Source organism: Squalius cephalus (assembly GCF_949319135.1).
Source record: "Squalius cephalus genome assembly, chromosome: 15".
In the NCBI taxonomy this organism is placed as follows: domain Eukaryota; kingdom Metazoa; phylum Chordata; class Actinopteri; order Cypriniformes; family Leuciscidae; genus Squalius; species Squalius cephalus.
The window spans coordinates 36,304,288-36,322,872 of record NC_137136.1 but is presented as its reverse complement, the minus strand read 5'-3'; the positions used below and the strand labels follow the sequence as shown (position 1 = coordinate 36,322,872).

The 18,585-nt window shown below is 39.0% G+C and overlaps 1 protein-coding gene across 3 annotated transcripts in view; it reads left to right on the top strand.

The window, feature by feature from the left end:
* LOC307172570 (NACHT, LRR and PYD domains-containing protein 3-like) overlaps positions 1-18,585 on the top strand; it is a 43,800-nt gene that overhangs the window by 10,862 nt on the left and 14,353 nt on the right. Inside the window, exons 4-10 of one of the 3 annotated variants that reach the window (XM_079895069.1) lie at positions 853-966; positions 2,894-3,019; positions 3,435-3,530; positions 3,727-5,454; positions 6,475-6,546; positions 9,294-9,365; positions 9,605-9,778. In XM_079895069.1, coding sequence (XP_079751195.1) covers positions 853-966; positions 2,894-3,019; positions 3,435-3,530; positions 3,727-5,454; positions 6,475-6,546; positions 9,294-9,365; positions 9,605-9,778 — 2,382 coding nt within the window. Of the gene's footprint in view, positions 1-852; positions 967-2,893; positions 3,020-3,434; positions 3,531-3,726; positions 5,455-6,474; positions 6,547-9,293; positions 9,366-9,604; positions 9,779-18,585 lie in introns of those variants that run through there. The other 2 variants (XM_079895071.1, XM_079895070.1) reach the window with 2 other exon arrangements.

Sequence of the window (18,585 nt, the reverse complement as noted above, 5' to 3'; positions counted from 1 at the left end):
GAAGTGGTCAAAATCATGTCTGACCCGTTTCATGTCTCTCGATATATTGCGCATCCTATCTTACTCGTGCTGTTCACTTTTCATAATCAACTTAGATGGAAACAAAATAACATAATATTTTAACAAATATGAAACTAAAAGTGCTTATTTAATGGCTACAACAGTAGTAGGCCTACAGACTCTCTACAAATTGCTGCACATTCATTTAATTCTGAATTTTGCACAAACAACTTGAAAGGCATTTGTTCAAATCAAGTTCACGGATAATTGTGCGTGCATTTATTAATCATTATGATACTAAAATCATAACAAAGTAGGCTATGCTATGTAAATCAGATGAGCCCAGAATATGAACGCAACGTTTAATTACACGTTAAGCATTTTCCTCCCATAGAAAACCATTATAAGAACGCTTAATGTGGCTTAATGCAGATTAGAATGTCCCCTTATTATGTCGAAATTACGAGATATTATGTCGAAATAACGACTTTGACAGATTGACGTAATGTAACAACAGAGTTTATATTGGCCCAAAGTTAAAGCGGGGGGAGTGCTGAACACAATGTGCCTGTTTAATTGGCTTTCATTTAGGCTATTCATTCTTTAGCTGTGAGACGTGAAGTTAAAGCCTGAGGGAAATGTTTTGGTAGATTGATGTAATGTAAAAGCCGAATGTTCATTGGTCTAACGTTACACACGCGGGAGTAATGAATGACGATGGGCCCTGCAATTTCTCCGGGTATGTTTACATTTTCTAGCAAACTTTCCGCGGACCCCCAGGCAGTGCGCCACGGACCCCACTTTGAGAACCACTGATCTAAAGGATTAAACTGAATCTGTTCTCTGTTCCAGTTCAGTCCAGCAGAAGAGCTCAAACCCAGAGTCCAGCTGTGTGTCTATGAAGAGTAACTGGTCTATGGAGCAGCCAATAACCTTTAAGAGTGGAGACAAACGGCCTGATCTCAGGTATATCATTTCTATAAAAGATGTGCTTATAGTATGACACTTTTGAATTAGAATCATAATTTTTCTCAGTCAGTCAGTCTAATACTAGCAATGACATCAAGTAAATGTAGGCTGATATTTTTTCCACCTTTATATAATGGAGTAGGTGTAAAACTGAGTGGATTTTTTAACTGCTGGTTCAGGGCCCGTATTTATCAAGCTTCTCAAAGTGTCATTTTAGTCTTAAAGTCCCCGTGAACCGGAAGTTGCAAACGACTTTTCTCCAGTGTTATGACGTATTTCCAAGTGAAACGGAATATTGAACAGAGGGCAGGGTTTTACTTAGCGCTCCTCCTCTCAATCTCTCGCTCATAGCAGACTAACGGTTTGAGGGGAGTAGTTAAGCGTTTTCAAACCAAGCCGTCAAACCTACGTCATCAGAAAAAGACGCCATTCCAGACCGGAAGTAACTTTTCAGATTTTGATTAAAGATTACCATGGTAAAAAAAAATTTTTAATACATTTACTTGCACGGATTAATTGTTCACCACGAGACTAGTAATATGCGCTAACAAAGTAAATAGGGTCAATTTTGAAGGGTTAGTTCACCCAAAAATGAAAATTCTGTCATTAATTACTCACCATGTCATTCCAAACCCGTAAGACTTTCGTTCATCTTCGGAACACAAATGAAGATATTTTTGATGAAATCTAAGAGCTTTCTATCCCTCCATTGACTGCAACATCATTGCAACTTTCAAGGCCCAGAAAGGTAGTAAAAACATTGTTAAAATAATCCATGTGACTACAGTGGTCACAGAGACGTGTACAAATCTTTCAGGAGAGGAAGAATGTTTTTGAAATGTTTGACAGATATCGTTTGGACAGAGCATCATCATCTTTGTCAGTGCTGGCTAATGTTGGGCTGAACTTGCCTTTTATAACATGTTTCCGCTGTTCGACTAATTCAGCAAGCGGTAGCGCCTCTTTCTCCCGCCAGCTCAGTTTTCTTTCTGGAATCCATGGCGTCTGAATATATCATAAAATCTAGCTTACAGTATATATAGGCTGATCAGTTAACAGCACACAGGTTTAAAATTTGTAATTGAGACATGGTGGAAACGTGTTTATCTTTCATTTCATATGTGTATATCACAATGTATTCTCTTGAAAATTATTTATTGAATGATTATTAGTATTGAATGTAAACTCTTCTTAGGAATTTCACCATTCAATAGGAATTTATCTGAGAATATTCTTAAATAAGGAAATCTATTCAGTGGTTGGTCCATGCCTATATCATCATCCAAAATCCCGTTTGTGGCACAGCGAAGTGTTGTGAATCATCTCTAAGACTGACACTTAAGATTTAATCCTACACTTCACTTAAATTACGACTGAGATGCTTGATAACTAACTTCTAAGCGCAGCTTTGAGCCAAGAGTTGTTTTACTCTTAAGTCCATTCTTAGCAGTGTTCTTGTGAGTAATTCTCAGAGGCTTGATAAATACGGGTTCACGGTGTCTGGTCAGAACAGTGATGTTTCACAGCAAGAGTACCGTTACTGGAGTACAGTAAGGTGGTTTATCTTTAAAGGTCAGCTAAACATTGGTCTCTTTAGTCGGTTGAGCCTTCGTCCTCCATTGTGCCTTAGAGAAGAGTCATGTGATCATGGTTGATGTTCACCTGAGTTTAATTATTCTATAATTCTATAGTTGTTTTCAATTTGTTTGTTTTGAATTCCTAATTCCTAATATTACCGGTTTTCTCAGTCACTTTGGTCCAATTGTTGAATCATGCTTAACATTTGCAAACCAGTGAGTTAATTTCTCAAAATAATTGTAATCTAAGTTCGAAACACAGTGCAAAACAGTTACAGACATTAAAGCAAAAGTACACAACATTTCTGTGGTTTTTTATGAGTCTGTATTCTTTATATTTTACTTAGTTTGAAAAACAGTTCAGTCCAGCAGAAGAGCTCAAACCCAGAGTCCAGCTGTGTGTCTATGAAGAGTAACTGGTCTATGGAGCAGCCAATAACGTTTAAGAGTGGAGACAAACGGCCTGATCTCAGGTATATCATTTCTATAAAAGTTATGCTTATTGTATTTGATTTTAATGAAATTGTTATTAATATACAGCAGTTTAATGAGGTACAATCTTGCTAGTTTCAGTCTATTAATGATTATCATTGTGCTGTTGTGTAAAGCTCTATGTATTGTATTGTTAATACATTAACACACTGTAAAAGCTGTTGGTTTGTTACTCAGTTAATGGCACAATTACATCACATTTACATTTACATTTAGTCATTTAGCAGATGCTTTTGTCCAAAGCGAATTACAAATTAGGACTAAATTAAGCGAGTCATTGTGAAGAGGCAAGAAACAACGCAAGAAGTGCTCAAAATATGAAGTTCAGGCATTGTTCAGAGTAGCATAAGCAATATCAGTGTGTCTGATTCTTTACCATCTTCATTCTGATTTAAGGTCAAACCTTCTATCCAGACCAGTTAAAAACAAAACTGTGTACAAGCCTGTGATTCAACCACAAGACTTTAATGAAAGCATGTATCCTGGTTTCAGGTAAAATGCAGGACTTTTTTGTTGTTCTTGTTTAATCTTAGGTGTTGCAATTCACATCTCACATCACTCAAACACATGATTAATGATTAACACATTTCAGAAACCTAATGCTGTTCTGTGTCCCATAAATAATTTTGTAATTTATGGTTATTTACTTCTCTGACTTGTGTAATAATGTGGTATTTTAATCTTACAGCAATGACTCTAAACCTGCTGAAGTCCTCAACACATTGAGATCAAATCTGAGACAGAAGTTTGAGTGTTTGTATGAGGGAATATCAAAGCAGGGAAACCCAACACTCCTGAATGAGATCTACACAGAGCTCTACATCACAGAGAGTGGAAGTGGAGAGATCAATAATGAGCATGAGGTGAGACAGATTGAGACACAGTCCAGGAGAGTAGAAACAGAGGACACACCGATCAAATGCAGTGACATCTTTAGACCTTTACCTGGACAAGACAAACCCATCAGAACTGTGCTGACAAAGGGAGTCGCTGGCATTGGGAAAACAGTCTCTGTGCAGAAGTTCATCCTGGACTGGGCTGAAGGGAAAGAGAATCAGGACGTCCAGCTCATATTTCCACTTGCTTTCAGAGAGCTCAACTTGATGAAGGACAAAACACTCAGTCTTTCAGATCTTCTTCATGTCTTTTTCCCTGAAACAAAAGAAATGGAAATATCCAGTGAAGAGTATAAAGTGTTGTTCATCTTCGATGGTCTGGATGAGTGTCGTCTGACTCTGGATTTTCAGAGCGATGTGAGGTTGTGTGATGTGACTGAATCAGCCTCAGTGGACGAGCTGCTGACGAACCTCATTGTGGGGAATCTGCTTCCCTCGTCTCTCATCTGGATCACCTCCAGACCAGCAGCAGCGGATCTCGTCCCCTCTGAGTGTGTCCATCGAGTGTCAGAGGTACGAGGCTTCAGTGACACACAGAAGGAGGAATACTTCAGGAAGAGAATCAGTGATCAGAGTCTGGCCGACAGGATCATCAGACACCTGAAGTCCTCAAGGAGCCTCTTTATTATGTGCCACATCCCAGTTTTCTGCTGGATCTCAGCCACAGTTCTAGAGGAGATGTTGAGTGAAGCAGAGAGAGGAGAGATTCCCAAGACTCTCCCTCAAATGTACACACACTTCCTGCTCATTCAGACCAACATCAAACATGAGAAGGACTATGAGAAGAGAGTGAAAGATGAAGACATGATTGTCAAACTGGGGAAACTGGCTTATCAGCAGCTTGTGAAAGGCAACCTGATCTTCTATGAGGAAGACCTGAGAGAGTGTGGCATTGATGAGACAGAAGCATCAGTTTACTCAGGACTGTGCACTCAGATCTTCAGAGAGGAGTTGGGCTTGTATCAGGGGAAAGTCTTCTGCTTTGTTCATCTGAGCATTCAGGAACATCTAGCAGCTCTATATGTGCATCTTTCCTTTATCAACAATAACATCAATGTGTTTGACCAGATTACCAAACCAACTAATGGAGACAAAGTTTCCCTATCTGATCTCCACCAGAGAGCTGTGGATGAGGCTTTACACAGTAAAAATGGGCATCTGGACCTTTTCCTTCGTTTCCTTCTGGGTCTGTCAGTGAAGTCTAATCAGAGTCTCTTACAAGAGCTAAAGACACAGACAGCAAACAGCTCTCACAACAATGAGAGAACAGTTGACTATATTAAAGAAAAAATCAGTGAGAATCCCTCTCCAGATAAATACATCAATCTGTTTCACTGTCTGAATGAACTGGGTGATCTTTCTCTAGTGAAGGATGCTGAACCTCATACGATCTTTGGAGGATTACTTCGTATGAAACTCTCCTCGTCTCAGTGGTCAGCTTTAGTGTTTTTGTTGTTGTCCTCAGAGGAGACACTACAGCAGTTTGACCTGAAGAGCTTAATTGGACTCAGAAATGATCGGTAAGTAACACTGAGTGCAATCATTACAGTCTAAAACATTATGAACAAAGAGAAACTCAGACCTCAGAGGTGTTTAAATCACGGGGCACAGACTGATTTCTGGGATATTGTACATAATTTGCGGGTGTTTCTCAAACCGTGGCTGTGTCCTAGTAAGACTGCATATCTCGACTGCCACGTCATCAAGCGCCTCAGAAGGCCCTCTCAGTTCGAAGGATGTTTTGAAGACAGACTTCATTTTGTGTCTTTAATTCAGCTAATTTTGAAGGATGCATCAAGTAGATCCTTCGTGTTCTTCATTCTCCCACAATACTTTGCACACATTCTAATTCATGTAAAAGAACTGATGGAAAACGAGTCGGCACTGAGTTTATCTGAGTTCATTATGAAATTCAAGACACAGATAATGTATTCGGAGATGAAGGCATACATGTTATCTTTTGTTTCTGTGTTAATGAATCACTGAACACTAAACTGACAATAATGTAAGACACTGGGAGACACAGACGGCTGCCATTCACTGTATTGCATTAATAAAAAAGCCAGTTAATATAAAGATATTTAATAGGAAGTATTTTTCCTAAATTAAGTTATAATAGTATTATTATACAAGATAAGTATTAAGAAAATAAATTGGATTAATGTCTCATCATCATTGTCATCATCTTATCACCAGTTGCTTGCAAAATTATGGACAATGATTCACATTTTGTGCGCATCATTTCCTGTGACAATAAAACTAAGTAAATTATTAAATAAACAAGTAGGTAAATAAACAAGTAACAAGCAAACAAACTCGTGTGCTTAATTTCTAAGAATAATTTGCTGGTACAAAAAGACCCCCCCCCCCACAACTTTTTCACATGTCCTTTATAAAACAGTGTTTAATTAAAACAATAGTTAACGGTATTTAGGAAGGTATTATGTATTATTTACTTATGAAATTAATTATTATTATTGTTATTATTATTTTTATTGTTAGCATGAATGTTTAACTTATTTATTTTTATTTTCAATTAGTGTCACACAGAACACTGGAGATGAAGTTCTTCAGAAGCTGATGCCTGTGGTTACAGCAACTAGAGAAGATCGGTAAGTAACACTGAGCAAGCATCACTGTTAAAACATTATAACAGGGGTGTCAAACTCAGTTCCTGGAGGGCCAAAGCCCTGCAGAGTTTAGCTTCAACCCTAATTAAACACACCTGATCAGCTAATCAAGTCCTTCAGGCTTATTTGAAAACTGCAGGTGTGTGTGTGTTGAAGCAGGGTTGGAACAAAACTCTGTAGGGCTGTGGCCCTCCAGGAACTGAGTTTGACACCTGTGCATTATAACATGATTTGTGATCTGCTTAATCGTTTTTTATGATATTTGTGTGAGAAATTTATATTCAAATATATGCATTTGTAATGTATGTGTCACGGAGAGTGATGAAGCAGACAGGTAAGTATAATGTAACTGAAGTTTATTATGAATAGAAGCACGGAAACCAGCAGATGTAGCATAGCAGGTTCGTGGAATGGGATCAGAAGACGAGGATGGCAGGTAAGTGGAATAGGTATGGATCGAGGTAGAGTCTGTGTGTCCATGGAAAGACGAAATCAGACAATGAAGAGTGGTGCAAGTGAATGTATATAGTGAACAGGTGATGAGGTACAGGTGTGGTGATTAGTAATCAGGGGAGAGTACACGAGTGGGTGGAGTCTGTAGATCTGGTGGAGCCGTGACAGTACACCCTCCTCCATGGGCGGCTCCTGACGACTGGGTGGAAAGATGACGACGGCGACGAGGTCTACCACGACCCCTGGGAGCTGGACAATTTGGGTGCTCGGTGTGGAATTGGGTAAGGATTGCTGGATCGAGGATATCGTCACAAGCAACCCAGGATTGCTCTTCTGGTCCGAAGTCCTCCCAGTCGACTAGGTACTCTAATCTGGCACCTCGTCGTTGTGAGTCCAGAATGTCTCGAACCCGGTAGATAGGCTCTTCTTCGGCAATGTTGGGAGGAGGAGGTATGTTGGCATCACCGGAATCTGTGGGAGGAGGAGAGACAGGTTCATTGTGAGGTTTCAGGAGTGACACATGGAAGGAAGGTGAGATTCTAAAGTGAGGTGGTAAGTTGAGTCTTCATTGATCTGCCTCTGGACGGTGAACGGTCCAATGTATCGAGGACTCCGCTTACGGCAGGGCAGGCGAAGATGGATGTCCCGTGTAGAGAGCCATACTTTCTGTTCTGGTTGATACAGTGGAGTGGAGGTGCGACGACGATCAGCTTGAGTTTTGTGTCTCCGCACTGCCCGTTGGAGATGCACATGAGCTTAGTCCCATACCCTCTCGCTCTGCTCGAACCAGTGGTTGACAGCTGGAACCTCCGAAGGCTCACCCGACCAAGGAAACACCGGAGGTTGGTAACCAAATATGCACTAGAATGGGGTAAGTCCAGTGGTGGACTGGCGAAGAGAGTTTTGTGCATATTCTGCCCAGGGGAGGTATTGGCTCCAGCTGTGCTGGTTCTGGTGGCAGTAAGACCTCAGGTATCTCCCAATTTCTTGGATCTTGCACTCAGTCGGGCCGTTGTTTTGTGGGTGGTAACCGGAGGAAAGACTTGCGGAGACTCCTAGAAGTTTGAAGAAAGCTTGCCCCACTCTCGAGAAAAACTGAGGCCCCCGGTCCGACACGATTTCTTCGGGGATACCGAGATTTCTGAACACTTGCTGGAACAGAGATTCAGCGGCTTCAAATGCTGTGGGTAAGACCGGGCATGGGTATCAACTTACAGGCCTTGGAGAAACGATCCACAACGACGAAGATACAGGTGCAGTTCTTCAACTTAAAAATCGATACCGGTGTGAGACCAGGGTCGACGAGGAATCGGTAGAGGAACTAGTTTACCCTCCGAAAGTCTTTTCGGGGTGTTGGTAACAGTAAGACTGAGCAACCCTTGATGTATTGGGAGACATCCTGAGGCATGGAGGGCCACCAGTAGCGTTGACGTAGGAGCGAGTGGGTACGCCTACTACTCCAACGGACAGGACAAACAAATCTGATATGTCAAAATAGTGTTGTAGTGTAAATGCAGACTAATAGACCTGCCAAAGCAACACTAACCAGAAGAAGAAAAAACAAATCTGTGATGGCTGAATACGAGGCTTCTACAGTTATAGATACTAATACTACTTTTTCACATGTCCTTTATTGTTGCGTCAAAGAACAGAACACACAAAATTAGTACAATGGCAGCTTTTACTTTAAAGAACTCCAGGCCTGAAGAGGGCAGATAATCCAAACACACGAGTGGAACTAACAATCAATTGAGCCAGCATTTCTGGAGGGACTGCTTTTACCTGCGCACCTGGCAGATAAGAATGGGTATAAAATGTTTGGGGTTAGCTTTTGCTTGAGTCCACAACCTACAAACAAGAAAAAAACAGCTCATTGTTCAACCCTAGAGACGCAACTAGTTATCAGCCTATTCCACATTCCTTAGTCCCTAATTCTGTCATTCAGTTCATTTCAACTACTCTATTCAACAATTCAACTGTTTCAACATATTCAACCAATGGCATCAAAACCATCTGGAAGAAAAATAAAGCAATAAAAAGTAATTGAGTTGTCCCTTTGCATCCTTCATGTGTTGAGCAAGCCGTTTTCAAGTTTGGGCAGAGCTGAACTTATTATAACACCTAGACAACTTGACATTTATAAAGCAGCGTTTCATTAAAACAATAGTTGAGGGTATTTAGGAAGGTATAATGTATTATTTACTTATGATATGAATTATTATTATTATTATTGTTAGTATGTATAATTAACTTATTTATTTTTTATTTTCAATTAGTGTCACACAGAACACTGCAGATGAAGTTCTTCAGAAGCTGATGCCTGTGGTTACAGCAACTAGATGCGCTGTGTAAGTAACACTGAAAACAAGCATCACTGTTAAAACATTATAACAGTTCTTACTTAAACATTATAAATTAATGGTTTAACAAAAAAATGACAATCTCTTAGAATAACAGTTACATTTACGTATATATTGAATTCATTGTTTAAAAAAAGAGATATTGCACAAATTATAAACACAATCAACAAAAGAAAAAGATTTCTGTTTTGATCTGGGAGTGAAGAGTGTGTTATTGTTCTCTACAGGTTGATAAGGTGTGGTGTGACAGATGAAGGTTGTGCTGCTCTGGCTTCAGCTCTGAGATCAAACCCCTCACACCTGAGAAATCTGATTCTGTCATATAATAAACTAGGAGACTCAGGAGTGAAGCTGTTTTCTGCTGGACTGGCGAATCCTCACTGTAAACTGGAGAAACTGTGGTAAGATCATACGTTACTCTCACATGAAACTGTTACTAGGCGCGTTTCCATTACAGATTTGTGCAAAACTTTTGCGATTTTATTATTTATTTATTTTTTAAAATGTAATTATTTTTTCAATGTTGACAAAAAGCTATAGCAAAATGACGGCGTTTCCATTAACTGATGTTATGTGACTAAAACGTAATTTTTTCCTCTTGCGATAAGTAAAATCATTCCAAAAATCATGGCAACGGACGTTGGTAGGTTTATGTATATCAGTCCCTCCAGAAAAACGCGATTATGCGATCGCATAATTCAATGCATAATCAGCCAAAGTCAGGAACATCTCGTTCAGGGACGCATTTTTTCAAATACGCTGTACTTTCGCCGCATAAATCGCCGCATTTTCGTTATAAAAAAGTCACATATATCTTAGCAGAAAGTTGAAAAATGGTGCGTTTACTTCACACAAGAACAGCCATTTTCCCATGTTGCCATGGGAACGTTATGAAGTGACGTTATTACAGTTGTAAGTATATTAGTAGTATGTAAATTTACGTTACAATAAGAGATTGCACTTAGTGCATTGGAAGCACTTATTTTAAGAGAAGATGTCTGTTTTGTATAGCTACCTCTGTAAAACAGGAAGCACACATTTTATTTTTTATATTTTATTTATTAATTTTTACAGAAGTTGTAGCATATTCCTTTTGTAAAGCTACAGAACTTGTTTGACTCATCAATGTTTTGTAAGTTTGAGCCATGTGTTTAAGGTCTGAAATAAAACAAGATGACAACTTAAATATTCCCTGCACTTTTTGTGATGTAGTATGCTTGCTTATCATAGGAAGTAATAAGAAATTACTCTTTACATTAAGGTAGTAGTCTAGTGAGAACAGGGTGTTTCTGTTTGGGTGTTTCATCAAACCACAGTTTTTGCAAGTTCCCGCAATTTCATCGCAGTTTTTAAGTAAACGTGTCGCATAATCAAGGATTTTTTGCCCGCAACGATCACAAAAAAAAAAAATTCTGGAAGGACTGGTATATCCCAGCCACTGCACTAGCCATTATTATTAATCGAAGGAGATGTATGTCAGCCACTAGAGGAGAGTGCAATATTCCCAATCGCAAAACTTCTTTTGGCAAATCAACATTTTCTTTTGTGGCCATTACTCAGTGGAATACTCTCCCCACACACCTTATTACATGTACAAATTCTCTAACCTTTTCGAGTTTGAAAAAGCATGGTTACTGTGACAACAAAATTGTACACATTTATGAAGTGTGTGTGTGTGTGCGTGTGTGTGTGTGTGGTGTGGGGTGGGGGGGGGGGGGGGGGTTGGTTTTAGGAAGGGGGAACAATTGAGCACATGATAGTTTTAATTGAAAATTAAATGTGACTGTGGTTGTAAAATTGTATATTTTAATGTTTTGTATTTCACTTGGAATACAAAACATTAATGGTTGTTTTATTGTCTTACTGACCTGCCAAGGGAACTTGTGCTACAACCTGGCACAATACATCTCTCCTTGTTTTGATACAAGGTTAATGTTAATTTGTGCATTGTCCCTGTTTAACCCTCTGGGGTCTATGGTGTTTTTGGGGCCCTTGGAATGTTTTGACATGCCCTGACATTTGTGCTTTTTTCAGATATTTATAAACATGTTAATGGCAAAGGTGTAAAGTTCTGGCTTCAAATTATGTGAAAATAGTCTTGCTTTATCGTTTACAAAAAACAATACATTGATTTAAATTGTGTAAAACAGGTTTTGCTTGGAAAGCCAATATGCGAGGGGGGCGTGAAAGAGGAGTGGTTAACACCTGAGAATACAATGTCCCACCCATTATGCGTAATGACTTGCATAATGAGCCATTCATTCAGATGTGACACTGACTGAGCCACAAGAATGAATGCAAGGACAAAAGATATATTTAGAAGAAGACTTATATTGACCATTTAAGATTTTGCTTACATCTATCTTGTAAATATGTTTTGCTATTTGATTAAAAAGGTTACAATTACAACAATAATTACAATTTCAACAATATTTCAAGTGTACTCTTTTCTTTGTAAAAAAATGATTATAGGCCTACATTTTATCATATGTATTCATTAGTTTGAATAAAGCCAACATTTGAACACTAACATCTTAGTTGATGACTTTATTTTTGCCAAAAATAGTATTATACATATACATACAGTGCCCTCCACAATTAATGGCACCCCTGGTAAATATGATCAAAACTGGCTGTAAAAAATAAATCTGCATCGTTTATCCTTTTGATCTTTCATTCAAAAAATGTGCAAAATTCTAACCTTTCATTTAAGTAAAATAATTGAATGTGGGGGGGAAATCACATTATGAAATAAATGTTTTTCTCCAAAACACGTTGGCCACAATTATTGGCACCCTTTTATTAAATACTTTTTGCAATCTCCTTTTGACAAGATACCAGCTCTGAGTCTTCTCCTATACAGGTGCTGGTAATAAAATTAGAATATCATCAAAAAGTTGATTTATTTCAGTAATTCCGTTAAAAAAGTGAAACTTGTATATTATATAGACTCATTACATGCAAAGTGAGATATCTCAAGCCTTTATTTGTTATAATTTTGATGATTATGGCTTACAGCTTGTGAAAACCACAAAATCAAAATCTCAGAAAATTAGAATATTACATGAAATCACACAGTAATTACACAGTAATCCCATGGTCATTGAACCAGGTTTTGGTTCTTTTGGCAGTGTGGGCAGGTGCAAATCCTGCTGGAAAATGAAGTCAGCATTAAGTGCTCTGAAAATGTCCTGGTAGACGGCTGCGTTGACTCTGGATTTAATAAAGCACAGTGGACCAAAGTCCTCTTTTCTGATGAGAGCAAATTTTGCATCTCATTTGGAAACCAAGGTCCCAGAGTCTGGAGGAAGAATGGAGAGGCACACAATCCAAGATGCTTGAAGTCCAGTGTGAAGTTTCCACAGTCTGTGTTGGTTTGGGGAGCCATGTCATCGGCTGGTGTTGGTCCACTGTGCTGTCCACTCAACGCAGCCGTCTACCAGGACATTTCCAGAGCACTTCATGCTTCCTTCAGCAGACAAGCTTTATGGAGATGCTGACTTCATCGTTGTCCTGATGGAAGATCCAACCACGGCCCATTATAAGATTTCTAGCAGAAGGCGTCAGGTTTTGATTTTTTTATCTGTTGATATTTGATAGAATCCACGATGCCATGTATCTGAACAAGAAGTCCAGGACCTCCAGCAGAAAAATATGCCCACAACATTAAAGATCCAACGCTATATTAAATTGTACACATGGGGTACCTTTTATCCTTGTGTTCACCAAACCCATTTAGTGTGTTTGCTGCCAAAAAGCTATTTTTTTAGTCTCATCTGACCACAGAACCCTGTGCCGTTTGAAGTTCCAGTCATGTCTGACAATTAAATTTGCTGGAGTTTGTTTCTGGAGGAGCGAGGAGGATTTTTCTTGAAACCCTCCCAAACAACATGTGGGGATGTAGGTTTTTTTTTTTTTTTTTTTTTGGCTTTCTGACCCCAAGACTCAACTAATCTCTGCAATTCTCCATCTGTGATCCTTGAAGAGTCTTCGGCCACTCAAACTTTCATCCTCGCCGTGCATTAAGACAATATAGACACACGTCCTCTTCCTGGCAGATAACATCGTAACATCTTTAGTTGATTGGAACTTCTTAATTATTGCCCTGATGGTCAAAATGGGGATTTTCAATTCTTTAGCTATTGTTAGAATTTTCAATTCTTTAGCTAACACCAGAGCAACAGCCCCTTTCACCAGACACGCTATCCCTCTCTCCAGCATCGCCACTACTGTGTTTCTCACAGAAAATGGAAGAACTGGTGTATGCTGGAACCAGACTATCCCACTCTTTTGCTGCAAGCCCCCAGATACCAACCAAAAAACGACAGGCACCATTACCACCCGCACCAAAGCCTGCGGGCCCAGCTCGCCCTCCCCCTCCTGTGAGAGCTCTTCGGCCTCTGCCACAACGCCAGGGCCCACACCCTCCTCCATCTGCTCGAGGTGAACCAAAAACAACTGATACCAGCTCTCAGTGATGTGTGTCGGGTCCCCGCTCTGATAACAGTAACTTTCTCAAATGTTTACAGAACAAGCGGGAACCCAGTGTGCCTGTATCTTTCTCTATTGCTGTTCTATTACAAGATAGAAAGTCTAAGGCCTTCAATAGCCGTGCTGCAAACCTAACTAATCTGGTGCCTATTACACGTCAAAGTAAGATTGATGTGGGGACAAAAAGTAAGACTGTTAAGTTAGCACTTTTAAACATTCGTTCACTTAAAAATAAATCACTTCTAGTCAACGATTTAATAACCACAAACAACCTGGATTTTATGCTTCTAAATGAAACCTGGCTAGAAGACAGCTGCAGTGCAACAGTCCTCAATGAAGCAGCCCCTCCGAACTTTACTTTTATGAGTGTCTGCAGAGCTGTTAAGAGACGTGGGGGTCTAGCTGCTCTTTTTAAAGATATCTATCAATGTAAGCAAATATCATTTGGGAATTACCCTTCTTTCGAATATCTGGGTATTGTGTTAAAAGGTGCTCCACGCATTTTACTTATCATTATTTACAGGCCTCCAAAATACTCTCCAGCCTTTGCTGAGGATTTTACAGAACTGTTATCAGCAATTACCTCAGAGTTTGACTGTTTTGCCATTGCAGGAGATTTTAACATTCACATAGATAATGCAGAAAACAACATGGCTAAAGAAATCAGAACTGTTTTAAAAACTTTTGATCTGACTCAGCATGTACATGGACCCACACAAAATCGTGGACACACTCTAGATTTACTTATCAGTAAGGGTCAAACATTTCATTGATTGTTATTAAGGATGTAGCACTGTCTGATCATTTCTGTATTTTCTTTGATATATTGATCTCTCCTGCCACTGAAGCTAGATCTGTGTCTGTCAAGAAGAGATGCTTAAATGAGAACACTAGTGTACTATTTATGAAGGCTATATCCTTAACACCAAGCATATCTGCAGACTCTGTTGATTTTCTCCTTGATTCTTTTAACTCAAAAGTTAAAGGTATAATTGATGATATTGCTCCTGTTAAAGTCAGGAAGAAGAGTGGCAGACAAAAAGCACCTTGGAGAAACTCAACAGCAGTGCGAAATATGAAAAGACAATGCAGAAAAGCAGAGCGCATGTGGCGGAAGACTAAACTTGTAGTCCATTATAACATCTACAAAGACAGCCTTCATGCTTTCAATATGGAACTAGGCAAAGCTAGACAGACTTTCTTCTCAAATATTATAAACAGTAATTTAAACAACACACGCACTCTTTTTGCTACTGTAGAGAGACTGACAAACCCTCCAAGCCAGATTCCCAGTGAAATGCTCTCAGAGAACAAGTGTAGTGAGTTTGCTTCTTTCTTCTCTGAGAAAATCAGTAATATCAGAAAGATGATCAGCACATCCTTGAGTTGCTCTGAGGTCAGACAGATCAAACCACCTGAGAAAGTAGTTACTATGTCTGATTTCAAAGAAATTGATGGCAAAATTTTGGAAGAAACTGTACAGCACCTTAAAACATCAACATGCGCTCTTGACACACTTCCCACATCATTTTTCAAAAGTGTGTTAAACAGTTTAGAAGCAGATCTTCTAGAAGTGGTAAATGTCTCACTTCGCTCTGGGAGTTTTCCAAACTCCCTAAAAACTGCAGTTATCAAGCCCCTCCTGAAAAAGAACAATCTGGATAAGACCATATTAAGCAACTATAGACCGATCTCAAATCTTCCTTTTATAGGCAAGATCATTGAAAAAGTTGTCTTCAATCAGCTGAACAAATTCTTAAGCTCGAATGGATACTTTGACAATTTTCAGTCTGGTTTCCGACCGCACCACAGCACAGAGACAGTGCTCATAAAGATAATAAACGATATTCGCTTAAATACTGATTCAGGCAAATTATCAGTGCTGGTACTACTCGACCTCAGTGCTGCATTTGACACTGTCGATCATAACATACTTCTTGACAGGCTGGAAAACTGGGTGGGGCTTTCTGGGATAGTCCTAAAATGGTTCAGGTCATACTTAGATGGGAGAGGTTATTATGTGAGTATAGGAGATCATAAGTCTGAGTGGACATCCATGACATGCGGAGTACCTCAAGGCTCAATTCTTGCACCACTCCTGTTCAACCTGTATATGCTCCCAATGAGCCAAATAATGAGAAAGAACCAAATTGCTTACCACAGCTATGCAGACGACACACAGCTCTACTTGGCCCTATCGCCTAACGATTACAGCCCCATTGACTCCCTGTGCCAATGCATTGACGAAGTCAACGGTTGGATGTGTCAAAACTTTCTTCAGTTAAACAAAGAGAAAACTGAAGTCATTGCGTTTGGAAACAAAGATGAAGTTCTCAAGGTGAACGCATACCTTCACTCTAGGGGTCAAACAACTAAAAATCAAGTCAGGAATCTCGGTGTGACACTAGAGTCAGACCTTAGTTTCAGTAGTCATGTCAAAGCAATAACTAAATCAGCATACTATCATCTGAAAAATATTGCAAGAATTAGATGCTTTGTCTCCAGACAAGACTTAGAGAAACTTGTGCATGCTTTCATCACCAGCAGGGTGGATTATTGTAATGGACTCCTCACTGGCCTTCCCAAAAAGACCATAAGACAGTTGCAGCTCATACAGAACGCTGCCGCCAGGATTCTGAGCAGAACCAGAAAATATGAACACATCACACCAGTCCTCAGGTCTTTACACTGGCTCCCAGTTAGATTTAGGATTGATTTTAAAGTATTATTACTGGTATATAAATCATTTAATGGCCTAGGACCTCAATACATTGCAGATATGCTCACTGAATATAAACCCAACAGATCACTCAGATCACTAGGATCATATCAGCTAGAAATACCAAGGGTTCACTCTAAGCATGGCGAGTCTGCTTTTAGCTATTATGCCAGCCACAGCTGGAACCAGCTTCCAGAGGAGATCAGACGTGCTCCTACAGTAGTCACTTTCAAATCCAGACTCAAAACACTTCTGTTTAGCTATGCATTTACTGAATGAGTACTGTGCCAATATTCGTCCGACTGTTTGTACTGTATTTTATTTTATTTTTCTAAACTGTTTTAATTATTCTTATTTCTTTTATTATTTTAATTTTTAATTTCTTCTATGTAAAGCACTTTGAATTGCCATTGTGTATGAAATGTGCTATATAAATAAACTTGCCTTGCCTTGCCTTGCCTTGCCTATTGTCTTACAGCCACTCTCTATTTTGTGATGGTCAACAATCTTTTGCTACGCATCAGAACTATATTCTGTGGTTTTACTCATTGTGATGGATGATTAAGGGGATTTGGCCTTTGTGTTTCCTCATATTTAAACTCCTGTGAAACACGAAGTCATAGCTGGACAGTTTCATGTTCCTAGTCACCCTGGTGTACTAAAAAAGGTAAATATTAATGGGAATATACTTCAGAGATATTTTACTCGTAAAAAATTCTAGGGGTGCCAATAATTGTGGCCGTGTTTTGGAGAAAAACATTTATTTCATAATGTGATTTCCCCCCCACTTTCAATTCTTTTACTTCAATGAAAGGTTAGAATTTTGCAAATTTTTTGAATGAAAGATCAAAAGGATAAACGATGTAGATTTATTTTTTACAGCCAGTTTTGATCATATTTACCAGGGGTGCCATTTATTGTGGAGGGCACTGTATATATATAGAACATATGAGCAGAAATTGCTCAACAAAAGCTTATTTGATGTGGCAGTATATTCTACAGTAAAAACTGTACCCAAATCTAGTCAACAAAATGTTGTCTTTCATATTTCGCCTGACTTTAATGTTGTTTTTATGAAATATTAGGGCATATAAATGTTAACATATGAGCAAAAATTGGCAAACAAAAGCTTATTTGAGGTGGCAGATATTTTACAGTAAAAATGTATAATCTATCCAAAACTAATCAACGAAATGTTGTCTTTCATATGTCTGTAACATAGGTCTTTCGTTTTTATTATAAGAAATATAAATGTTAATTTGCAGTTTAATACGTTGCTTATACAAATACATTTTATTTCAACATATTTCACTCGATTTTTACTCAGTAGGCCTATAGCAATACAGTTTGCTAAAAGCGAAACATTCATTCACACACAGAAACGCGATTCAAATTTAAACCGTCTTTTGCGAGTTGTGGTAAACAGCATGCATCTCTGCCGTTCATTCATTCACACACAGAAACGCGATTCACTTGAGAATGAAAAAAAAAAACTTACTACAGTATTCCATAGCTCAGGATCTGTTGCTCCTCGAAATACCTGCACTTCTGAGGTACACTTTCCATTATAGTATTATTCCTCACAGCGCCGCGAGACGGTGTAAACAAGTACAATGATCTGAATAAACTTGATGTGTTTTCTCGAGCTGATGTGGGCGTTCACAGTTTGCATGGATTGCCTCAGTCATTTGCGTTTGAATAGCGCGCGCTCTCTGTGGGCGGGGTCACATTAAAAATAATTAGCTGAGATGAGAACGACTGACATCTCGCTCTTTTCATGCAGATTGCATAAACTGAGAATATTTGTTTTTTATAAAAATTACTTCATTTAAAAGAAGAGAATTCAAGCTTCATGCCTGTGTGACTGTATGCCTGTTTGACTGAGTATTCGCTGAGTTATGGTTCATTTTCGGACGCGTTTCAGAATGGACTTAACTGACAGAGATAAGGCAGAACTCGCTTCATGTTTATTTTTCTTAATTTGGCAAAAAGCACAAC